At 35.6% G+C, this 25,943-nt stretch overlaps 1 protein-coding gene across 3 annotated transcripts in view; it reads left to right on the plus strand.

Annotated features, from left to right (window-relative positions):
- The window catches only part of TBCD (tubulin folding cofactor D), a 125,628-nt gene that overhangs the window by 78,524 nt on the left and 21,161 nt on the right, over window positions 1–25,943 (plus strand). For all 3 annotated transcript variants that reach the window (XM_084492634.1, XM_084492635.1, XM_084492633.1), the window contains 12 exons: window positions 643–703; window positions 2,274–2,296; window positions 9,551–9,582; window positions 11,743–11,805; window positions 12,220–12,296; window positions 14,001–14,082; window positions 17,000–17,118; window positions 17,525–17,616; window positions 18,536–18,676; window positions 22,502–22,585; window positions 23,967–24,125; window positions 25,455–25,593. In XM_084492634.1, the coding sequence (XP_084348760.1) occupies window positions 643–703; window positions 2,274–2,296; window positions 9,551–9,582; window positions 11,743–11,805; window positions 12,220–12,296; window positions 14,001–14,082; window positions 17,000–17,118; window positions 17,525–17,616; window positions 18,536–18,676; window positions 22,502–22,585; window positions 23,967–24,125; window positions 25,455–25,593 (1,072 nt within the window). The remainder of the gene's footprint in view (window positions 1–642; window positions 704–2,273; window positions 2,297–9,550; window positions 9,583–11,742; window positions 11,806–12,219; window positions 12,297–14,000; window positions 14,083–16,999; window positions 17,119–17,524; window positions 17,617–18,535; window positions 18,677–22,501; window positions 22,586–23,966; window positions 24,126–25,454; window positions 25,594–25,943) is intronic.

Genomic DNA, 25,943 nt, shown 5'->3' on the forward strand with positions numbered 1-25,943 from the left:
TAATTACTGTGACTAACCTTTTTTTATTTTACTTCTGAAAACATTCTAATGCATTCATACAAATATATCTAGAAGGGTGACATTTAATAAATGCAATGTAATTGTACGAGCTATATATACTGAGAGGAATTCAGATGAAAGGTATGACGTGTATACTTTTTTATGACTTTGGTGAGAAATATTTCTCATTAGTGTCTAACAAAAGAGTTTGTGTTAATCTTAAGAGTTGCCTTTTCAAGTAACATATTTTGTGCATGTGAATAAAGTTGAAAAGTTAGCAAAAAAAGATGTAGAGCATTTTTAGTAGTGGGAAATGCTTGATATTAATGGAAAAAATATAGAAGTGGTGGAGTACAACTGAAATGAGAATAGCTATTTGTGTATATTTATTACAGTATTATTAATAAATGACTTGTTAAAAATCTTTTAAGAATGTTTGCTACATAGTAAGGAAAGAATTTACTGACATGTTTACTGAACTCGTTAAAATTAAATATTGAATATTTCTGTTGAGAATAGTGTGGGAGTCAAATGATTGTTTTTCTATTTAAAATACAATAAAATCATGGAAGAAGAGTAACTTGTAGCATGATTAAGAAATTAATCTCTTAAATCTCTTAAAAATTTTGTATACCTTTACAGATCTGTAACATATTATTTCAATGAAAAATCATTGGAGGGACTGAAGCAAATCCATCAAGAGGTTTGTAGGAAGTATAAATGTATCTTGTAACGTGGTATGTTGTATTATTTTTAAACAAACATTTGTAATTAGAACAGTTGTTGTTCTCCACCCTCCTTTTCCACTTGCCAAAAGTAAATAATCTCCCAAATATGAATTTGGACACATTATAGGAGATTCTTTGGTAAGTGTTGTGGACCATGTCTCTTACTTCACAATAATTTTGTATTTGGTCCCTTTCTGTCCTGCCAGCTTCTTAGCTAAGGCACTTACTCTATCAGTTACACTTTTGAAATATTGCCTGGTGTTTTGTGTTTTTTTTTTTTTCCCTTCTTCCTTTCTATACATACTGATCGGCCTTGCAGATAGATGGTATGGCTGTTCCCTTAATGTGACTATGCTCAGGAGAAATCTACACAGTCTATTTGTTGTCTGTCCTTTATATTCTGTTTTTGGGGTTGGTTTTGCTTGTTTGGTTTTTAAAGCATAGTTCCAGTGCTAAACCCTTGCATCTGTAATTCACCTGTTTATGGACTTCAAAAGTCACATTCTGGATTTCAGCTGATGCATTGTCTTTATCTAGGATGTCTTCATGATAGGACAAATGAAATCTTGTCCTGCTCATAAAAATTTAAAACACTTATACAAAGATAATTTTGCTGAACTTGTCCCTTTAATCTTAAATCATGTATGTTGTTGGTTTTTAATTCTGGTTCCTATTTCTTCACCTTGTGGAACAGACGGTTCTTCAGCATTCATGCTCCTGCTCTTTTTTTGCAGTGTCTGTAGTCCCTCAGTCTCAGTTCTGACTGACTAAAGCTGTCAGGCTTCACCAGTTACCCATTAGGCTTTAAGTATGTTGGTGCTTGTTAAATTCTGTGCTGCTGCTACAAGTTGAAAAGGCATCTTTGTCCTTGTTTAACTTTCTTGTGTTGAAATGCCTGTAAGCTTAATCAGCACTACCTGTTCTGTTACAGTGGCCTTAATTTGTTATGATATTTTCCAATTTCTGCTCTTGTCTGTTTATAATTAATCTGCAAAGTTTTTATGTAAGCTCGTTCTTTTTAAAAATCTATTCTTTCAGGTTTTATTACAGCTAAATTTGGTAATCTCTGATTTTTAAAGATGGTATACTGTAATGTTGACAAGAAGATAATGCAGTTACAATTGAACTTTTTTTTTTTCTGTTCAACCTGTAGCTAACAGATACTCTTGAGTTTTTAGTCAACACAGTATATGGTTATTTTAAAAGGGCCAAATGTGGAAAGCAATTGTATTTTAAAAAGCAGAACAAGCTTGCAGAGTATGTGCAGGAGCTGCTAGGATTTGAAATGAAGAAACCTAGTGCTTTAGGAATGTGTTAAATGGGTTTCCTTTGAATGTAAATTTTGGTTGGATATACTCTTAATGTGTCATTGGAAATAGTATCAAAAAACTGTGTACTTTAAAAATATTTTTACTTTGATTTTTAATTTTAAAGTAATCCCAAGTGCTGTGTAGCACACAGTGCATAGACATTGCATGTGAAGACAAAAAATGAAAACACTTATTTCAAGAGAACTTTCTTAATACTGGTGTGTTTTTTCCTCAGCTTTGCAGTCGACAGTTGTACAGGTAAGAAAATAGACTAACATTTATTTTCTGTATTGGAAAGTATCAGTAGAAATAATGAGAAAAGTAGCATGTAGGGGCTTTTTTGGTTTGTACAAATTAGTTATACATACCATAGACTGCCAGGCTAGCACAGTTCATCAGAATGTAAGCGCGTGCATTCTTTTGGCTTTGTCTACCTATTACGGAGACCAAGGCCATTTTAAAATGGTTGTGGTGTTAGAGAGTGCAACTTGCAGGCATGTTAGACTAATGGGAAAGTGGTAAGTACTGGTCGTAATGTTGTGACAGAGATAGTTAAAGAAGGGAAAGAACGAGGAACGGAATATGTTCACTAATCCATAGCTTCAGCAGTATGTAAAGGATTTCTTTCCTGTTATTCACCTGTCCTATAAGTACTTGTGCGGTTCAAATAGCTCTGCAGAAATAACATTTCAGTACAAATTTACTGTTTTTTTTTTTTTTTTTAAAAGGACCTTCTAGCTATAAATTCTAGAATTACTTTCTCCATGCTGTGTAATGAGTAGGCCAGAAGTATTAGAAAAGATTCAATACAATTTTTTAATTCTTGAGCCAAAGAAAATGAAAATGAATTTTCACTGAGTTGTTCTTCATTTGCTATTTATTGAAGCTTCCAGGAACTAAAAGGAGCTTGCCTAAGTAACAGTTAAGTAAATGTGAATTAAAACTGGTATGTGACTTCAGGGTTTGTTCCTAAATTTAAGGAAATCAAAACATAATTAATGACTTGTATTCCATAATGATTGTATATGTGAATGAGTTTTTTTCTTTAACTGACAAATGGTGTGAGCTTTTAGGCAGTTATCTAGTTCGCGTCTTTGCACATGATGTATCTGGAAACCATAGAATCTTAAGTAGTTTTTTTTTTGTGTGTGTAATTATAATCTATGCTTTAAATAATTTTATGTAAGATTTTGTATCCTCAATATTCCTGAAAAAAAATTATTAACATTTGCTTTTTGAGGGGTGTATGTACTGATGTGAAACTCCCATTCCAAGGTTAGCTTGCACTGGAGGATACTTTTAATGCTGATACTGTATATTAGTGTCTTTGTGGGTGGCTGTCTTGGCTCCCATAAATTCTTTAATGTCAGGGTGGAGCTTGGGTGTAATTTGTTTTTGTCATAATGTGCACTTCTTGCACTTAATGGTATTTATAAGATGCCTACAGAAATGTTTTCATCCTAGATAAGACTTCTAATTCAACTCCTAGCAAAATTGATTCATTGCTGTTTACTCTAATACTTAGGCAGAGACAAAGATGTCTACTGTAATCCATATTTTACAATATTGGTATGCATAAAATGTTTTAAAATTGGACAAGAAAAATAAACTAGGTTATAAAAACAAAACAGCAATTTGAGTATTGCTAGGCAAGCATTTAGTGAAACAAGCCAAACTTGTTTTGTGATGAGTAATTGTTGCACATAATATTCCAAAGATTTCCATTTGAGAAATTGCTACCGGGAATTTTCAGTGTAATAATGTCTTGAAGGAATGTTGAAAACCCATGTGTTTTATTTGTGTTTCTAGTTTTTAAACTCCTGAAATGAAAAACGTCTGGTCACATGTCTCAACTGATTGTTAGATATTTCACTTTCACTTCTGTCAAAAAAACAGCTATCTTCTTCTGTACTAAATTGATTTTAATGTGTTGATCAAGCTGTTTTCATAACCTACTTTGGCCTATGAGAAAGAAAAGGAAGTAAACTGTACAAGTTCTGTTATTTTTATGGAAGTTGTAATTTACACGTTTTGAACTGCAAAATGGGCTGTGATGACCTTAATTGCCTAACTCTTAGGATTCCGCTGAATATCGAAGTAACTCAAGCCAAAAGAAGTTAACGCCACAGTGCTGCAATGGAGACCTTTATGTAACTATCCATCTTACTTTGTTTAGCAGCTCTGGTAATGTCTTCAACCTGATTTGGAACCATGTCCATGAATTATCCTTCAGACAGGACACAGGCAAAGCTTTGAGTTTCCCTGCACAGCCTCTCAATTTTGAGAACATTTGAAGTAATCAAATTTGTTTATGCTAATTGCAGAAACTCCTGTCTTCTACTTCAGTAACATCTTTGAAAAATATCAGTGTCTTTTCGTCTTCCTGTATAAGAGCTTTCCTGGACCTAACATAGTATGCTGAAAAAGAAGAATGCAAGTCCAGACACATCCAGCATGTACTTCCTTTCATTAGTTCTGTTTCTGACACATTGGATGCACTGGTTTGTCTTGAGGAGCTGGTTGGTTTAAGCATTTGCATGTGCACTTCCAGCTGAGTATTGCCTGATTTTCTGTATTAAATGGTCACTAATTATAGCAAGTCAGTGAAGCCATGCAAAACATACCACTTCAACAGAGTGTTTGTCAGTTTTGTGCTTTATGGGCTATATTATGGAGTTATTTAAAAAAAAAAAAAACAAAACTCATCTTATTTGCTTTAAGCATTACTTTTCTACATAAAAACTTGACACAAAAACATGTGGCATGTGTTGTCAAAAATTGTCTTACTTGGGATAGGAAATCAGTCTGCCAGTTTGAACAGTTAATGGTCAGCCTGATTTTGTATACCACTACTTCCATTAAGCCAGCATTGAACCTTTTTTGTAGTGCGTATACTTCTGTAATGCACCTAAGACCTCGTGCTAGTTTTCAGCATTGAAAAATCCTCAAGAAAATTCTATTTTTTTTAACTACTGTTCATATTCTTTAAAATGTGTCATCTGATACAGGATTCTTGACTGTGCATTCACCTGAATAATGTTCATGTCTTTGTTTCCTTTCTTGTAGCCAGTTCTGAGTCTGGTAATACAGGTCTTAATGCACAGAGTTGGGTAACGAGATAATTTAGGGATGGATATGGAAGTGCTGCAGACACAGACTGCACTTCTTCCAGGTGGTTGCATGGCACTTCTGTATTTCAGCAAATGTTCTTTTCCTGGGCCTTCAGGGTTCCCATCAGAGGAGAATACAACAGGAAGCACAGTGTTTGGTAGCAACACCCACACGGGATGATTCAGTTGGTGCAATGTGCTGCACGCTGAGTTTTGCTCTGATCTCATTCTTTTAACATATGGAGAGACGGGCTGCAGGTATTACAGTCAGCTATGTGAGAGGAGTGATTTTCGATTTTGAAAAGAGCAGCCAGTTTAAGTTGGACAGCCATCTTCAGAGTTTCAACCATTCCAAAAGAACGGTTGAAGGTAGCCTGTAGGTGTTGACAAGTACTAGGCAAAAGACAAACTTGTCTTATTTCAAAGACCCTTAAGTTTGCAGCAAATCTTGATGGTTTCAGGGCAATGTGTTTCTTGGCAGTCATTTATATAAAAAAGCTTTTTAGGCATATAAACTGAACCAGCATATAATTCCAGCCTTACAACAAAGTTCATCTTAAAAATAATTTCAAGTTTGAATTATTTTTTGCATCTAGTAACATGGTGGTTCTAGGAGTTTGTGCTCTAGGTACCGTTGCAAAAAATAAAATGATTACTTAAAACTGCTTTTTTGTTTGTTTTTAACTGACACGTGGCTGGTGATGCTATGCTTTATACTCAGGCCAGCTTTAAAGGTTTGAATAGAGCAATGAAATATTTCAGATTGGGAAGGAAGGTTGTGTAAAAAGGAGCTAACAGATGTTTACTGCTATTTGCTGGATGATCCACTGCTCAGCTTTTTTTTTTTTTGTTGCAAAATAACACTTTGTACTGTATAGTTTCATGTACTTGAAAAAGCTGTAAGGTGAAATTCTTTTGCCTCTAACTGAAGGCACTGGGCAAACTCTTATTCCATAGAGCCAGGATTTCACATGCAGTATTATAGTGTTAGAATACTATAAAAAGGTGTATGCCCAGCATATGAACTTACAGTAACCTAAAAATAGGTCTGTATTGTTTAATTTCTGCATCTGTAGGGGATGACAATAGCAGCTTTATTATGTACATGGATTTGTATTTATTTATCTGTGCTTAAGGGTATCACTTGCTGCCTCTGTGTACCTTGTTATATAGATATTTTGTACTTTCAAAGGCCTGTAAATTTATAAACTGGGCCTTTAAGATAGCTGAATTCTGTGTGGCACAAATTGTTCCCATGGAAAATAATCAGTTACTATTCATATGGAGATGAAAATATTTCAGCAAGTGTTCTTAGCTTTCTGGGAATTATTTGCAATTGAATCACTTCAGATATTCCAGTAATTTTAATTTCAGATTCAGATGTTTATGAAAACATGGACGTTATTCATTCCAAACTCCTTCAATTAATGCTGTTTTTATAATCTTAAAGATGAATTCTGAACTTATCCTGAAAATCAGGTTTTAAATAAAATTAAAATCTACAACAGTTCCTTGAATTTGTATATGAATTGAAAACAGCACCGTTGATTCTGATTTGGGCCTGCATAATTTTACAATATATACTGGTATACGTAGTTCAGCAATCTTAATCCGTTGGCTCTACAAGGGATTCTGTATTTTGATTGTTTTCCATGACTTGATTGTAATGAATTCCAAAATGTTTCTAGTGGAGAGGCATTGCTGTGGAGCTGCACATAGGAAGCAATGCTTAGTTGCTAATGGAACCTGGGCACCGCATCAGTCAATTTACAAGTTGAATTAGTAATTAAACCATGAAACAGGTACATCTAAGAATATGATGTAACTTGTGGATGTGCCTGTGGAATAAAAAAAGAGAGAATACTGACTGTACAGCAAAATTCAGAATCTCTGAATTAGGTAGATCTCTATCTTTTTAATTTAGTGAAATACTACAGAGCGAGATAAAGTTAATAGAGAGATGCACATCATGTTTGACAAAGTAAACACTGACTGGGGAAAGATCTAGGGTTATGGCTGAATTCTCAGTTCTGAAAGCAAAATAAATGTGAGTTGTGGAAAAGGAAACAAAAATAGATATGTTGACAGCCATACTGTGCTGTGTAGACAGGACATGACTTGAAAAGTTTTGTAGAGAAGAACGCCCAGGATCACAGTGCCTTCGAAGATAATTTGATTATAGTTTCTGTGTTACGTGGAAATCTTCCTGTGCAAGGCTGTGTCATCGTTCTTCGTTCTTCCACAGGGACAACAACCCTCAGTGAAGCTCTAAACTCTGAAATTAAATTAAGCTGATGTAATACCAAAGGAAGGGATAGCTGTCAAATTATTAGCATAAGAGTAGCTTTGAGTGGCCTGACTTCCTTATTGGCAGTCTGTAGAAGTGGAGAAGAGCAGCCTTTATGACTCAGTTCTTGCTTTGTAGTTAGAACAGAAGTCCATATCTGAATCCTTGCATCAGCAGACTCTGTTGCACACCAAACAAGCTTACAAGATGATTATTTTATACTCATTTACAGTAAGACAACAGAAAAAAGGCAAGGAATGGGTGAGGTACAAAATAAGGGAAAAGAAACACTGAAGAGGAAGCAAGCCGTACCACATCATTCTTCTGTTTTTTGCCACTGTATCAGCTCCTTAGATCACTTCTTTGTTTTCTAATATAAATTTTTTAGAAGTTGGAGAGCAGACAGCATGGCAGGAAGGTGGGATAGATAATACAAAGAACCTGTCACCATGGGGATGTGGAATCTGTGTTTTCTTCCAATGGTGATAAACTGAGCTGTAGATTATTGCACAAAGCTTAATGTATTGATTGTCAAAAGCAAAGTATTGATGGATGTAATAATATTTTTGTGTAATAATATTTTTGATTGATGTGATAATGTATTGATTGTCAAAAGCAAAGTTTCTCAATTAAAGGAACTGCTGATCCATGGCAAATGAGAATATTGTAGAGTTGGCAGCTCTGCATTACCTGAAAAAACAATGAAAATGTTGAGCAGCCAGAAAGCCAAGTGCATGTAACAGGAGGCACCTACTTGTATGGAATGGAAAAACTTGTTTAAAATGTTTAGGCTTTTGAAGCTCATATAAAAGGATAAATTGGAGAACAAAGTTATAATAGTTGTTAGGGTTGCTAGGTTTGCCTTCTGAGCACAGCTACTAATTTTATTGTGGGGAGGTTGGAGGGAAGAAAAGGGTTCTATAAAAAAAAATAATAATATAAACAAAAAGCCTTTGTTGTTCCTCCCCCTTGCTGGGAGTTTCTGCCAGAGCAGGGCCGTACAAACAGGTGATTAAGGGTTTGGCACACCTCAGGGAGGAAATGTTCTAGCAGAAGTGAAGGGAGACAAGAATGAGGAGGCAAGGGAGGAAATATCCGAAGGAAGGGCAGGGGTCAAAGGTTCAGAAAATGGGAAAATGCTGCCACAGAGAGTGACACTGAGCAGAACAACTCCGAGCAATGCTCACAGTGCCTTGGGGATATCCGGGGAACCAGCAGACGTTGTTCAGTGGTGCGAGGAGACAAGTCTCTGCCCAGAGACGTGAAAGGCTGCAGAATGGAAACAGGCCCTGCAATTTCTAAGATGCTTCTCCCTCTCTGCTTTCTCTTCGTGGTGTTAAACTTTCTCTTAACTTGGTGCCGTCAGTGGCCTGGTTAATGTTCAGACAGGAGACTGGACTAGATAGGCCTCAGGTCTGAGCTGGTAAGACCGTTCTTAGGTAACACACATTCTTTCCAGGAAAGTCTTAAACATCTTAAGCCACTTATTTCTTTCTCCTTTCTGATGTGTTGGATTTTTTTTTACCACTTTTCTTGTGGTGAAGAATGCAAAATCAGCTCTGAGAGGTCTTTAGCACAGAGGAGGAGGGTGAAGAGAGAAGGTTGAGAAACTTTGTAAGGAAAGTGAACCAGTTAATGTTTGTGAAAATGGGAACTGGTAAGTGAAGTTTCCATTTAATGTTCCAGAGGTAAAGGTTTTGTTAAAACATTGCATGTGATTGCCTTTCAGTTGTGCAAGTCAGAAGCACACAGAAGCTGTAGGACTGAAAAATCCTGTGGCAAGTTCTGCAGGTTTCTAATGCTTCTAAGGCGAGTAAAAAGAAAAGAATGAACCTGGCAGTCTCTTATTATCCACATTAATATTAGAAAGATTGGGTCTGCATTCCTTGGAAGAAGAAAGTTAAATATTCAGGAAGGTTTTGTATAAATCATGCTGAGGTCAAGAAAACAGTTAATTTAAAAAGAAGTATTTTAGCATTGGTCAGGTACAAAAGATGAAGGTACTTTGTGAGCTGCTTTCATTCTAAAATGGTTGAATCTTATTTTCGTATTAGGCAGTGCACTTGGGTTGCTTGTGATGGGTTATGCTCTGATGCCTCTGTTTCTGCTTTGCAGGGGTTTAGGTGGAGAACTGATGAGACCAGCCGGTAAGTATCACAGCTGGGGTGTGAAGGCAGAATTTGCAATAATGAATTCTTCTGTTTACTTTTTTTCATTTTGTTTTATATACATTGCACTGAATGCATAAATAGAGCATGCACAGTAGTTAAAAATACAAAATTTGAAAGCTAATACACAGTCAGGTATGCCAGAACGTTGTTTGCCAGCACATTTGTGAATTACCATGTTTGTGTAAGAGTTGAAGGTAGTTCTTGGTTTTATGTCACACACTCTTTGCACAGAACTAACTTTCTTCAGGGCCAAATTGGCTTCCTTCCCTCAGATACTCCAGTTCCTATCCAGAAGAGATGTGATCGCTCCACTAAGTCAGATGTGATCATGTAACTAATCAATTATCATAATATGCGTGTGTGCAAAGGTCAAGAATAAAGACCATATAAACAACAGTTCATGAAATGGGTTGTGTTACATAAATGATGGTGAGTTCATGTGGATTTCGATGACCATTATGTACTGAAACACTGTAAAAAGTAAGGGCATTGCAGGAAAGAGGTAGCCTGGGTATCCAGAAAATGATGTCAAACTTAGTTTCCTGTTCATAGGTTGAATAAAGGAAGTGCTGGATAGCAGATTCTGCCTTTGGATGACTTAATTCACATCTTCGAAGTTAGTGGGTAAAGAAGCTTCAGTACCAAGTCAGAAAGGCAGTTGAATAGGAGGGGTAGAGGGGCAAAGGGACAAAGGGATCTTTGCATCTTTGAGTAAGTTTACAGACCTGACACGATAACACAGGCTGAAAGAATAGTTATTTACACCTACTGTTTTTTTTATTATGTCTTTTAGCTGTTAAGCAACTGAATATTTCACAGTATTTGAGAAGTAAAAATGGCAGTGTTTTGGCATGATACAGCCGTGTAGGTGGAATAAGGGAAGAATTGAAAATGTTCCACAAATTGCATGCATGTCTAATGAAGATGATGGTCTCAACCACAATAGAGCATAAAAGAAGCACAGAGAACTGAAGAGGAACCCTAAGAGACTTGGGTTTAGTCACGTTGTACTTAATCTGTCTGTGAATAAATATCAGAACAAAGAAGCTGACATGCAATATTGAATGGAGTCGGAGCATGGGGAGTCTGTGAGACATTACCATAGTGAGGACTGAATTGGAGAGTAGGTTTGGAGCCCAGTAAGTTGGTTATAAATGAAGATGGTGGTGAACAGTGTACAGAGCCTGGAGTAAGATTCAAAGATAAAACTGTGGGAGGAAAGCAAAACAAGAAGGTGGCATTATATAGTAGCTTGTTCTGTCTTCTCCACCAACTCTAAAGCAGTCAGATTCTATACTGATGCGTGTTATATTTTAACTGATCACCAGGAGATGAGTGATAGTGTGCTGAGCACTGAGTTCTCATTTGAGCATTACTGTTGATCTGCTGCATAACAGTTTGCAATATTTTCTGTGTTAATCTCTATTCCCCCAAATATCTTTGAAACACACACACAAAAAAATACTATTCTTTAAATGTTTTTTATAAGTTCAGAACTCATTTAAGTTTACAGATATGAAATAATAAAGCGATGTTAGTTATTACATCCTTTTCTCGTATTCTGAATATCAAAGGAAAGAAAGCTCCATTCAGTTAGGTAGCTCCTAGCTCTGTGTAGTAAACAGATCACTGCTTCACTCTGTGAAGGTTTAAAAATGCTGCTAAGTAGGAAAAACGTTCACATTTTATAATGATCTTTGTGTGTCTTTTTTCTTTTTTTATTTTTTTGTTGTTTGTTTGTTTTTAGTGGTTGTAGTATTAAAACTGTCCAATTTGTAGTATTGTAGTTAGTGAGACATTGCCATTTACAAACTGGTATAGGAACACAAGGCTGACCAATGGGTACCTGAAATGGCTGAGGGGACAGAATCCATACCAGCAAGCACTGCCTTTGCATTAATGATGGTACTAGCTCATGTCAAAGAGCAATTGCTGCATGGTAGCTATTTTGTATGTAAGAATCTCCAGTATGATTTCTTTTCAGTTTCTTCTTTCACATATCTTGGACTTCTCTTTGCAAATTTTCTTCAATTTAATATTACTGCGTATGTAACTCTATGTGCCTGTATCTTCAAAGTAGCTGGAACTTGTCATTTTCTTTGTATTTATCTGTTTGTCAAATTTATTTTCTTACAGTCTGCACTTTAATTGAAAAGTTGTCACTATCAAAAATGCCATTTAGAGGAGATCCAATAATTGGTATGTGGTATTTTAAATAACCTTTCCTTATCTCAGTAGTTATTCATCAAGCTATAATACATCAGTGAACTGTGTTTTTCAAAGGAGCAATGAGGATCAGCAAAGTTGGGTGGCCTAACAAATATCAAAATTTCAAAAAGATACACAAATACTGCAACCAATGGTAATGTTAGTAGATTTGTTTGCAATTTTTTTTCCTATTGTTTTCAGTATGACCAGAATCAATGTTTGCACTGTGTAGTTTGTAAAACAAACCAGAGTAGCTGTACTGGCTAAGAGTTACAACCTTGTTTATTTTGGAAAACCAAGGAAATAAGTAAATACGTATAATTGCTGGTCTTTGCAGAATAGGAGAGAAAATGTTGAAGTTTAGAAAGGAAGAAAGATAACACTGTATATTCCTTACTGTTTCAGGCGGCTGGCAGTGGTTAATAAATGACAGTCTAAGAAGTCTCCCTCTTGTTTCAAGCACTGCTCGACAGCATATAAAGGTACAGTAGTTCTTCCTTCTCTAAAATTCAAAGGGGGCTTTTTGTTTAATGCTTGAATATTTACCACAAAGGTTGTTCTTGTGTGCATGTTTAAACAAATTGACGGTCACTGGCATTGATAATGGGCTGGCAGTGAGGAGTCACTGATGGTTGCTTGAAGCTGCTTGCTGTCTGCCATATGATTACATTGATACGGTATTTTTCTTCTACTTTATATAGAATAATTTTGTATAATTTTGGTTTGTCTTGTATATTGCTACAATTATAATTCATGTGGTTGTTAGGCTGCCCAATGCCATTTTTATATAAATATGAAGTTTTTAAATCTTAGACTTCCTTTCTCAAAATGTATACCATGGATCAAATGTCTATTTTAGCCACTGTCTATAACATTAAAGAAATCTACTGAAATATGCGTGTCTGTAATACGTGTAAGATATGTTGATTGTAGTACTTCTGAATGGTTTCAGAGAACTTTTGTGAGAAGAAAAAAGCATCTCTGGATAGTGCCCTCAGGCCTGATATACCGAGGGAGTGTTACAGTGGGAAAATCTGTGTGAATCAACAAGTTACTTGGGACAGTGTGCCTAAATTTTCCATTGAACAAATCCTTTTAATATGCTCTTGAGCTACTCTAATTCTAAATTTTAAATCCATTGATGGATATATTTCATGCTTGTTTATGTACATGGTCTTAACAACTCCAGTTATTTGCCTTAATTTTCTTGAGTAATAACATGTATGTTTACTATGTAAGCACTCTTAAAAGGTTCTTCTAAATTAAAAAGATAACTTTAATCTGCCCTGTTAGAGTTTATAGCTGTCACAGAGACTATTAGAATATAGCATGATTTGTTCATTTTGTTAATTTCTTAAAATAAGATAAAACGTCATTGCAGGTATTTGGTAGCTCATTTTTAAAAGCTTCCTCAGAAGATAGAGTACACTAGAATGTATCCAAATCACTGAAAAAAATTAAAAGATTAAATTTGAATTCTTGGACTATTCTTTTGGTATTTGCAATTTGTTCAAAGAATTGTATGTCTTATAACTGGAACTTCTAAATCTTGCTTAGGAAAATTCATTGTAGACTGTAGAGAATTTTGACGTGTTTGGTTAACATTAATTAACATTAATCAAAGTGTGTTCAGTGAATGTCAATTCTCAGTTATTTCAATATATATTTTAGAGATAAACAATTTTAAAGGCAGTGCGTGAGACATTGAAAAGTCATCTTTTTTTCTAACATAAAGTACACTCTTGTAATATAACTTCATGCCTTTAAGGTGAAAACTGTTCTCTTTAGAAAGTGAGGGATCTACAGTAATTAGACAATTCTCTGTATTTTGCTGGTATAATGTCTGTGGTAGTTGAAATATTATTTAGATGAATGCTGTTTCTCTTTCAAGTCCTTGATTTTACATAGAGAATGAGTCTGAGGTGTCTTTGAGAACAGAATTAAGAAGCTATAGAGGACTCCTGTGTATATCATTTAAGATTTCTTGTATTCCAAGAATATGGATATTAATAAGTATCATTGCTATTAATATGTAAAATGGCAAAGTAAATGGCAGTAGCTGAAGGGAATAATTTTTTTTTTTCATCTACTCTCTTTCTTCTTAACCTTTTAACTCTAAGCACAGTTATCATAAAGTATGTTAATATAGTAAATGCATTAAGTTCACAATTTTGCCTTTGTTACAGGAATCTGCAGTCTCTGCACTGGCTGCGTTGTGTAATGAGTATTACATCAATGAAAAGGGAGAAGCTGATCCAGCTCTACAGGGTAATAATGATTCATATTTACAGCAGAGGTAGAAAAAACTGGGCTGGACCTAACTTGCACTTTGGAGGTATTGGATGAAATGGGGGTGGGGAGAGCATCGGTAATTTTAAAGGACCTTCAAATGCTTCAGGAAAGAATGATAAAACCAACTGAATGTCTAGAAGATGCCTCAGGGTTTTGCTTGTTTTAGACTGGAGGTGAACATGAGTGCTTTTCTATTTCCTGCTGTGAAACAGAGAACATAGACAATGGATGGGATCAAGTGCACCCTCAGCAAGTTTGCAGATGACACCAAGCTGAGTGGTGCAGTTGATACACAGAAGGAAGGGATGCCATCCCAAGGGACCTGGACAAGCTTGAGAAGTGAGCCTATGTGAACCTAATGACGTTCAGCAAGGCCAAGTGCTGGGTGCTGCACCTGCGTCAGGGCAGAGCTAAGAAGAGAAGGCTCACAAAGACACCCAGTTCTTCTAACTGTGCATGTGAAGGATGGGATTAGGATTTGGCTAAGTAGTACAGTAGTAGGCTTAAACTTTTTATGGGCATATGAATTGACACGTTTTTCATTCTGGTTTTCATGCACCTTGCTTTGTTTCAAGTATCAAATTGTATTGTGCCCATTAGAGACAGATCACTGGATTATATATATTAGTTTTAAGAATAACAGCACTTACGTTCTTGTGTTTTTAAGTATTACAGTGAAATTATATATACTTTACCAAACAATGGTTTATTTATTTTTTTTTTTTGCCATTCCTAAGTCATGTATCATGCCTAAGCCAGGTAACGGAATACCTTTTTATTTACTTCCATTATGGTAGTACTAAGAACGAGCTAGATACCTATCACATACAGAGTAACGTGCAATACATGCCCTAAAGAAGTTATGGCTGATATATGAAAGCAACCTATCTTGATTTTTAAATCTTTATATGTTGTTAAATCTCTGTGTTCTTGTTTAGAGAAAAAAACAACTTTCCTTTATGCAGGTTTGGTGCCTGCTTGTTGTTTTTTTAAATTTATTTTGTTAGCAGCACTAACAGGTATAATGTGGTATAGAAGGAAATTTTTTTAAAAAATCATGAAAAAGTAATGTTTGTAAAAAACATAACACTTTGGGCAGGAGGAGACAATGCTGCGTCAAAGAAGGCTAAAAATAAATTGAAATGTTAATGTAACACATTTTTACGTAAGTATGAAGTTTCAAGCTTCTGTAAAAGCGGAGCAGAAAACACAGACAGATTTCAAAATCAAGAGGGAGAGAGGAAGAACATGCAATAGATGGCTACATCTGTTTTGATGCTATACTGTTGGATGCCTGTTAAACTTCATTTTTTTCTGTGTTAGCTTTTCATCTACTGTGCGCCTGGAAGAATCAAACTAGCCATATAGCCATGATAGTCTAGGGACATAATTGAAGTCAGATTTGTAAATGGAAGAAAACTTTTAATTTTTCACCGTCTCTTAATTTTCTGACATTTTTCCTAAAATATCAGTCCTAAAGTTACATCAATTAAAGAGACAACAGTAGTAGTCTTACTGTCTAAGATCATCTTGCAGTCCAAGCAAGCATTGCGTCTTCCTGTGGCCTCAAGACTCTTACACTCCAGTGGTTTGGAAGTTTTTAAATAATAGATGTGCTTATATGAAGGTATTGCTAACCTCTGGACAGGGAACTGGTTTCCTGATGTGAGGAACTAGTTAAGGCCTGTCAATTGCGTAGGGATTAAAAAAAAAAAAAGTCATGAGTTATGACTAAAGGGTAGTTTCTTATGGTAACTAATCTTTCTTCCTCTAGCAAACATTGCTCAATCATTTAAATCTTAGATGGCAGTAAGCAATGGCAGAATTATGTAATCTTCATGGGATTTCTGATTCTTTTTATTTTTTCCCTTTTGAGGATAAAAAAGTATGTATTCAATAAAGCGATTAAGACCACCTTTCTCCTTTTTCCATCAGAATTGTGTCCTCTGCAGCAGTCTTGGTTGTTCTTAGATTTTTTTTCTGAACTGTCTTGCTTTCCTTTGTGTTTCACAGAAGAGTTTAATATAGTAGCTGTGAAATCATGTAAAGGAAGTATTGTCTGTTAAGTCAGTGATGAAGACTACAGTCGAAATATAGAGATTTTTTTTTCTTCATCCTCATTATCATCTTCATACCACTTCTTTGTTGAGCATTCTTTTCCCATACATAGTTCGGTTTATTTTCATTCCTTTCCTCTGCGCTAGTGTTTGCAGAGCCATTGTCCCTATTTCATCACGTAGCAATTCAAAGACCCTGAGAATAGCATCTCCTGCTTCCAAGCGGTCACTTCTTGAGACTTCTCCTGTAAAAAGTCCAACTTTTTTTTCTTTTGTTTCTCTATATAAAGTAACATGAATTTATCTCATTGCTTAGTATGATCTGTATGTATGTTTTTAAATCCTCAGTTCAAGAAAGACTTTTTTTGGGAGAACAGTTGAGTAACTGACCTTGACAAATCCATCCCAGACAAAAATTTCCTAATAGTGTTTGTCTGATTATGAAAAACGATGACCTGTAAACATAATACAACCTGTTCCTCTGATTTTACACTGAAATTCATAGTTAGGCTTATTTTTTGGATTTAAAAAAAATAAATTTTTTAAATGGAGGATTCTGTTTTTCTTTGAATGACTAGGGATAGTGTGCCTAAATATTGGACTTCATATTTAGAAAGTGACAAATAAAAATAAGAATTTCTTCATGAAACAGTGAATGTCTTAATTTTTTATTTATTTGTTTTTCTGTAGGAAATTTAAGATATTCTGTATTTTAGTTAAATGAAGTATAAAATTTTCTAGCTTCTGTGTTTTTGTTTTTTTTTTTTTGGTTAGTAAAATATCTAATGATAATGATGTGGTAGTCGCTTTTCACTTTGCAATTGTATTTTTTGTAGATGAGCTGGTGACACGGTACATTTCAGGACTACAAAATACTGAGGAAATGATTCGTTGTGGCTTTTCACTGGCTCTTGGGGCTCTTCCAAGATTTCTGCTAAAGGGCAGGCTCCAACAGGTGAGAGAATGTGGTCATTTTCATGACAAGAGGGCACAATGTATTTCAAATGAAACCTATCATCGTAATCAAATAAATAATAATGATCATAATTAAAGGTCTTTGTTAAAGAGTTTTGAGGATTGTAATATACAGTAACTCCAGAAAACCATGAGTTTAGCTTGTCGTAGATTCTAGTAATTAAAGTTTTGTCCTGCTTCAGTAGTGTTAATGGTAAAATCAGAGGCTGAATTATCCCTTTGCAATGGAACACTTGTCTAAAGGGAAAACTGAGGCATATTGACAGGTCATGGTGAGAAACCAAATAATGTTGTGTGCTTGATTCTCTCATATATAATCCGCCTCTAAGTGTAGGCCATTTATCATAAATAATATAATGGTTTTAAGTATCTCATTTTTTTTTCAGGTTTTAGAAGGTTTAAAAAAAGCTACCATAATTTCCCCTGAAGATGTGAGCTTTGCACAATCCAGAAGAGATGCCCTAATAGCAATTGCAAAGTATGTTTGTCATTTTTATTCTTATCTACTTTTAATTATTTCTCTAGATGTTTTCTACTTTTCATTCTGCTTTCTGATGCAAGCTCACACCATAGTTCTTGAGATCAGTTACACTATGACGTACTCATTTTTAGTGGGGGAACTATGTGCCTCTCCATTGTTCAATATATCTTTGGTTCAGAGGATTATCACAAATCTAATGATGGAGTACAGACTCTGATGTTTTTTTCATTTTAAGTCAATTAGCCGAATACTAGAATATATTGCAAAGTTCACCTTTTTCATGGGCAGCAATTTGGTGAGCTTTAGTGAGAAGGAAGAATGCTTTTTTTTCCACTCAATAAAAAAATTGAATATTTTTAAAGAAGTTGTACTTTTTATCTTAAGACATATTTTTAGTATTGACATGCCACACTGTAGTTAATGTTAATAGTTTTATAGCACGTACATTTTTAAACTGTTACAGTGAAGAAAAAAATCTCTTTCCTATGTTACCCATGCCTTTGGTGAAAAGAATTGGTAATGTTGAATTCAGTGCATGTAATATTAATGTAATATTACTATTTGCTCTTGTTTACTTCATTGTAATAAGAGTGTAGAAACTGACAGGCACAATGAACATGCTTCTTTTCGTAGTATTATAGACACGCAAACAGTCTGCTTATCTGTTGAGTTTTCGGCCTTATTTTTCTTTGTTTTTAAACCTGAACACTGATAAGAAATCCTCAAATAGAATGCTGTAGACTCAGAAATATTCTGCATACTGTGTAATATTAGCTACAAACAAACAAAAAAGGTGCTTAGAATACTGTCTGTCCAGGGAAGTTTATTAAGCAACAGGACAAAGCTATGATCTTAATGTTTTCCCCTTGCTAGTGTTGTAGTGTTTATTTTTTCATTTCATTTTCTCTTTTTAAAGGGTTTGCCAAACAGTAGGTGTAAAGGGAGAAGGATCTCAGGAAGAATATGTCTGCAAAGACAATGTTACTCAGATTTATGCTACGCTACTTAACGGTGTGACTGACTACACCACAGACAGCCGAGGAGATGTTGGAGGATGGTAAGATGCCTTGCAATTGGGGACTTCAACTTAGCTGTCGTGTTTGATGCCTAGTTAAAAAAATATATATATATGTCTTTTGGAAACCTGTTAAAAATAAGCACTCCAATCTTGTCAAGAATTGGGTATAGGTAGAAATACACTGGGGTAAGAGATATGGAAGGTGAAAAGAAAGGCTGACCAGAATTTTTTGACCCCTGCTTCAGAAATGAATAAGACATGAAACTGAAGTTTTGCCTTGCTCTTATTTTGTGGATGATATTCTTGAATAATAGAAATGTATTTAGTTGGAAAAAAACAGTGATTTAAAACAACTTTTCTAGTTTCTTTAAAATAATATATTGGTGCTCAGTTATTGAGCTCTTCTATTGTACGTTCATGGGATTTTTTTTGCCAGGAGAGGGAGCAGTTGCATAACTTGTGAGTGACAAATTTTCAAGGTTAGTGACCAAGATTTTAAAAAATAGAAATAAATTTAAAGTGCCGTGGTGTTGACTCTTTTGTAAGTTTAAAGTTTCAATGAATGCAGCTCTTCGGTTTCAGAAATAATTAAATCATAACTTTGTTATGATTTCTAAATGTCTACTGTTGTGAAGTTTACAGTAAGAGGTATAAGATTGTGGCAGTTGTATTTTTACTGTATTTTTAAAGTACACTTTTTTATCGTATAGTAATGGCATGGTACTATGCATTTGATAGATGCTGTCTGTTTCCCCACTATTCCATTTCTTTATCTGAGTAAACGCTAAATACACCACAGGCAAGCTTTGCATGCGAGTGGTGGTTTCTAATCTGTCTACAAAACTCGAGTCAGATGTCTGCAACACAGGAAAGCATAACTCAAATAGCATCAGTGCAGTTTGCGTGAGCAATAGCAGCTATGGAGATGTAGTGGAACAGCCTGCCATGTAATGCTACCTTACTGTGAACTCAGGCTCCTTGGACACTGAAATGCAACCACCACATTTTGACTGCAGCCTAAATTAGCCAGATTAAAGCTATTGCCAAAATTCTTTCCTGTGTGCCAACTCAATGAGGCACCTCAGGGTACAGGGGTGCATATTCAGGACTGTAAATTAACCACCTGTTGATTCTTCAGATCCAGTGTCCATGTATGCTTTTATTGCATCCTTGCAGGAAAAGGAAGTACATGAAAAGTAGTGGTATGAAATTACTTTGTTGGTTGAGAAGATTTCCTTATTTTCCAGTTTATTGAAGAAGTCGTTGTCTAACAGTGCTGAGTCACATTAAAGGGCTTTGGTGTTTAGTTTCAATCCTGGCCTGGCAGAGTGTATGAAATGCTTTAGAAAAATTTTACAGCTACTATCCTCTTCTGCAAAGGGTGTTTTTACAACAGTAGTACACAAACGTGAAACATAATTTCCATTTAATTTAATTTTAAAAATATAAATATTTAAGGTTACTCTACTGAAAGTTGCAGCTAAGACTCCCCAGGTGAGCAATGATAGAGTGCTACTGAAAGAAAAGGCTCCAAACTAGTAATGTTGTGGCTATTGCAAAGCTGGCAGATCTCATAGAAGGTGGTTGCAAACTGTGATGGTAATTGCTGATTTGGGAGGGCTATAGTGGGCAAGAAGTGAGTTGTACCTTGCAGGCGGGGGAAGGAGGGTGCCTTGTTCCTCAGCACACTTCTTTCTGTGGCCGCAGCCCTCTCAGTCATTTGCTCCCTCCTCCCTGCTGCAAGCAAACCAGGCGTGTTCTGGAGCAACCTTTAGGTTCTTCACAATACTATATACAGATGTGTTTTTTAAAATTGTACAGGGAAAATAAGTTACTTTTATCAGCTGGAGTTAATGTGTGCTTGTAGTTTTATTTATTTACTTTTTGTTTATTTACATTTTTACTTTTAGTTATTTATTTGTATGTACCTTGCACCTTAGCCTTCATTCCTGATTGTTAAAATTGTAGTATGACAGCAAGGTTGTGTGGGGAATGGAGTTCACAATGTAAAAAGACAGTCAAAAGGAATCTTGGGAAGAAGGGAAATAACAGGACAAGAAATCAGAGAAGAGTGGGTGTGTTTGACTTCTCAAATTTAGAAGAGGAAACAAAGATGCAAACTGTAAGGATCAAGAACAGGTCGTTCCAGCTTGCGCAAGGGATGAAGTATCTTGGCATTCCCTCACCTTCTTCCTCAGCTGTCTAAAAGCAAGAAGGAGGTGAGTGGGCCTCTAACTTAGAGGATACAGTGACACAAGGGTAGCTGAAACAAAATGTAAGAGCAAGCATATAGGGTGTGGTGAGTCAGAGAAAGCTAAGAAGAAAAACAGAAAGTTTAGGTAAGCTTTCTGCTTTCAAAATTAGATGAGGTACTAACGTAGATAAGAAAGACGATGGTTAAGTATAATTAGTTATTCAAGTTAACTTCCACATGTAACAGCTCTCAGATAAGTTCCCCATGCCTATTGTTAATCCTTTTGTCTTTGTCTTAATTTAAAAACAAAACAAAACATAACTCTACAAAGTGGAAATTTTCAAAGAAATCCTGAGGAAATTAAATTCCCAACAGCCATTAAAATTCAAATGTGCTTTGAGCACCGGATTCTTTTAAAGCTTCTTTGACAATGCCAGCCAAAATCAACAGTCAAAACATGTAAATTAAAAGGGGGAAGGGGAAGCTTTTCTCCTAGCAAACTATTGCCTGCTAAATACTTCTGTGGCCTCTCAGATATGAATGTTTTCTCATTATGTTTCTTTTAAACCATTGACTAAGATGGAAAGATAGGGGGAGAATTGCCATTTCTCCAGAGAGGCCTTTTCTTTGGTGTGTAATTTTTATCTTTCTTTAAGGGAATCGTGGGAAAGTTTAACCAACTTTACTTTCCATATGCAAACTTTACATTTCTTTTGACAGATTGTTTGCTGGGACTTGTCCAATCTGTCTACAGGTGTTAGACAAGACTATCTGAAAGTCAGATATTATATGAAAAAGGTAGAAAAACATCCTTTGATGAAAGATTGCCAAACTTATATTACGCTACCTAGGAAAAAATGATGTAATTTACCCTTTTTTGTTGTTATGACAAATGTCCCACCCAGTTTTAGATTACATGGACAACTCTTCAGTTTACTTTGGAAATTTGAAACAGGAGTATGTAATTTCACAGTAGGCAGGTGTACCTTTTCATAAACCTCAATATATTTATACTTTAATTATTACTGAGAAAGGATGAACATATTGGTCCTGGTCTTGAAGATGCACTTCAAGTACATCCTAGTGTTACTTCAGCTGATCATTTTCACAGAACTAATTATTATTTAGCATATGTATTTAAGCTATTCAGAATGACTATTTTTCTTATCATTGGAAGCATTAAGCTTAAAAAATCAGAAGAATATGACACTAATAGTGCTTAAATATCTCAATGTGAAAATGGGGGATTAGCATTTTTAGAAGATTATTTGGAGCAGACAAAACACTTTGTTTTAAAAACGTCTGATTGCATACTAAATATTACTAATTGTTATCAATTTTAACCTTCTTAAAATAAAGAATAAACCTGATGATATCTGGCTGGAATGAAAAACAAGATGGTCAGGCAGGGGATTTGCCTGCAAAACTAGGATGGCTGTTGTACTGTCAGTGTAAACGAGGGCTTTGCTTTATGGAATGGGGATTGGTTGTGCTTACAATTGTGTGCACTTCTCTTCCTCCCGTAAATATGATTGCTGCTCTCGTTGGTCAATGCTTTCAATATTTTCTACCTGTTTAAATTTTTGCCTGTGTCTGCTTAACTTAACTGCTCCTGTGTTTATTTAAATAAGTTCTGATGTAACTACTCTAATGTATTTCTGTTTCAACAGGGTACGTAAAGCTGCTATGACAAGTTTAATGGAAGTGACGCTTTTGCTGGTTCAGAATGAAGCGGAGTTAATTAATGCCAACATGTATGCTACCTGTTCTGTTTTTGTGTCTTATCTTGTACAAGTACATTCCAGTCCATACAAGAAAGCATTGCTTATGTATTGTATACTTACTCCTTTATTGAGTATGACAGAAGTGCATCAAGTTTACACTCGTACAGGTGCTGAGAATATTGTGTCTGCTTTTCGGAGATGCTAACCTGAATGAGAGAAACCGTGTGGCAGTCTCACCTTTAAAATACAGTGCATCTGTGAGATTTGCACCATACTTGCAACCTTTGTGGAGCTTGCCAGTATTATTCACTTAAATAAAAAGCAAATTCACCTGTTTACCCAGAGGATTGCATCATTAATTTGGAATGTGATAAAAATGTGGAGATAAGTTTGTTTTCATGAATGTCATCTTTATAGATCTATTAGTAAGAAAATACAGGAAAACAAAATTTACACTGAGCTTCAGATTCTGAATTTTGTGAGTATTCCTCAGTGTTTCTAACAGTAAATGAAAGAATACTTACTGATTTTTAAGTTTAGCTTGAGCTACAGCAAAACTTTCTTAATAATTCTCAATAGGTGTTAGTTTGTGAATAGAGCATATCCAATGATTAGCTGGATATATACTCAATTTCTAATTTAAAAATAAAAATAAAAAAACACCACTAAAAACAAGTGACTGACTATTAGTTCTTCAGTTGAGACACTTGGAAGGAAAATACTGGATTCTGTAGATATCTGGTACTTAGCCAGTGCCCATTGTCCAGGGGCTTCCTTCTGTTGCAGAGATTATTCATGTACAACATAGAAGAGTATTCCTGCCAGCTGGATCAAAAGAGAAAGGATCACATGTTCTATGTGTTCTGGATTTTGCTGTAACTGAAGGATTCTAGCTGTTTTTACTATCTTAGTTGTCCTTTTGGAAGTTGTAAAGGGCCTGAAGAACATAGTTGCTGGGAGTTTAATTATGAATGTGAGCAAAATTGGGTATTGGTAGTAACTAGCCAAAGTTGAATCCTCATTTGGGATATATGTGATTTTGGGATAGGCCTTGTACACTGGTATATCTGCAGTTTTACAACTGAAAATGTGTTTTTCCAAGATTCCCGCTCTATTTCCGTTTGAAATATAGTAGTTCATCCAATCCATAAAGCACTATTGTATCTTTTCAGATGAAATGTTGTATCAAACCCTGTAGTACTAGTCATGGCATTTTTTGATTGATATATGTAAGACAAAGCTCTAGACATTCTATCACCGTGTTGATATCTTAAATAATGTGTGCATTCGTTATAAAGTGTTAAACCAGACTAGTTTCATATCAGAGTATTTTTTGATATAATTGCAACAATTTAAAATTGAAATACATGTTCCACTTGTATTACATGATGAATTGTTCTGTTTCTTGTAGTTGCAAACAGATTATGTGCTGGCTGGCCCAACAAGCAGCTGAAAAAATTGATAAATTTCGAGCTCATGCAGGATCTGTGTTCCTTACTCTTTTACATTTTGACCGTCCTCCAGTTCCACATATACCTCATCGAGAAGAGCTAGAGAGGATATTTCCAAGGTAATACATTGACGAAGGTTTCCTAAAACAGTGAAAATAAGAAGATGCATACACAAAGTTTACCTAACACAAGCAACCTGATCCAAATTCTGTGCCAAATCCGTAATATGGTTATATATTTTATTGAGGAACATTCGGTGCTGTTTCATAGAGTTTTGTTGAAGCGTTCAGTGAATATGCGTAAACGTATAAAATAGTCAAGAACTTTCAGCACAGGTGCCTGTTAAAATAATGATTTCCTAAGGAGACAGGGCTTATATGGTAATGCTGCTTATGCTTTCTGTAATTTCTGAACCCATTGGCCAATTTCATGGTGAATGGTAGAGATGATATCTGTAGTAGATAGAACAATGGAGTAGTTGGTGGGGACCTTCAAACATCATCATGTCCAACTGCCTAAGCACTTCAGGGCTAACAAAAAGTTAGGGCATATTACTAAGAGCATTATCCAAATGCCTCTTGAACACTGATGGGCATGGGGCATCAACCATTTCTGTAGGAAGCCTGTTCCAGTGTTTGACCACCCTCACAGTAAAGAATTTCCTCGTAGTTCATAGGAAATAGTTGAGAGGCCATTGGTAAAACAGATATGCTGGTGGTTGGGCTTTCGTAAACCTGTTGTTTATGAAATGTGCAGTTCATAATCTCATTTTCTCTTCATAATGTGAAAGCTTGTATTTATTGGGAGTCCCTCTTCCTGATTTTTTTCCCTACTGGAGAAGACTGATTGATCAGAATGACAATTCCACAGTAGTTTTCTGAGATAGAATTTCTAGTTAAAGCAAGAGAAAAGCAGTGAGAGCAACTTGCTTGTGAACGGTGATTATCACCCTTGATTGAGACAAGCAATATCCAACTCTGTATCCCCATTCTGTTTGTTTTAGCAGTCTCAGCCTCCTGCAATTCTAAAAGTGGTCTGTCTGTAGGCTACTGATTGATCTGTAGTGGGTTTGTGTCAGCCATTCCTGGGCTAAGTCTTTCTTTCTATCACTTGTCAACTAGCTGTTGGTGGGAGAGAATGGGTAATGGAATGGTGAATTACGTTTAGTTGTTTTTTGTTGTAGAGAAAAGTGCTTTTGAAAAGGAAACTGTGGTTCAAATCCCTTATCTGAATCTGGACAAGAAGCTGAACATAATTTCAGCCACAGCCAGAAAAGTGAAGCATTGTTTTGTATTTTCCTCATATATTGGAGTAATGATTAATTTGTTTTTTTAGGTAATTCAGAGCCTTTCTTCACTGATGCTGCTTGAGGATGAGAGAGGTATCTTAGGACTGTATGGAGATGAAAGACAATGCACACACATTTTAATTTTCTTTCCTTTCCCCAGGTCAGAGACAGAAACTCTAAACTGGAACGCCTCATCAGAAGCTTTCCCTCGAATCACCCAGCTTTTGGGTTTACCGACATATCAATACTATGTGCTTTTGGGTCTCTCAGTGTCTGTTGGTGGATTAACGGAGACAACGGTAAGAAAGCAGGGTGACTTTTCTCTTTGCTTGGAGAATGCATTTCTAATAAAATTCCTGTGTTAAAAATCTCAATATTCTTTTTTCTTTTAAAGGATACCTGACTTTAATTAGTAATTGTCAGTATGTGTTTACAATATGGTTAGAAATTTCTTGATTTTTGTTTTGATACGTTTTCTTAAAAAATGCCAAAGAGATACCGAAAGTTGCATTACAAAAAACTGTCATTCAAACATGAGAAAGAACTTCTTCAAAGTGAGGGTGGCAGAGCAATGGAACAGGCTGCCCAGGGAGGTAGTGGAGTCTCCTTCTCTGGAGGTATTCAAGGCTCGTCTGGACACCTACCTGGG

This window comes from Aythya ferina (genome assembly GCF_964211825.1).
Source record: "Aythya ferina genome assembly, chromosome: 18".
NCBI lineage: Eukaryota > Metazoa > Chordata > Aves > Anseriformes > Anatidae > Aythya > Aythya ferina.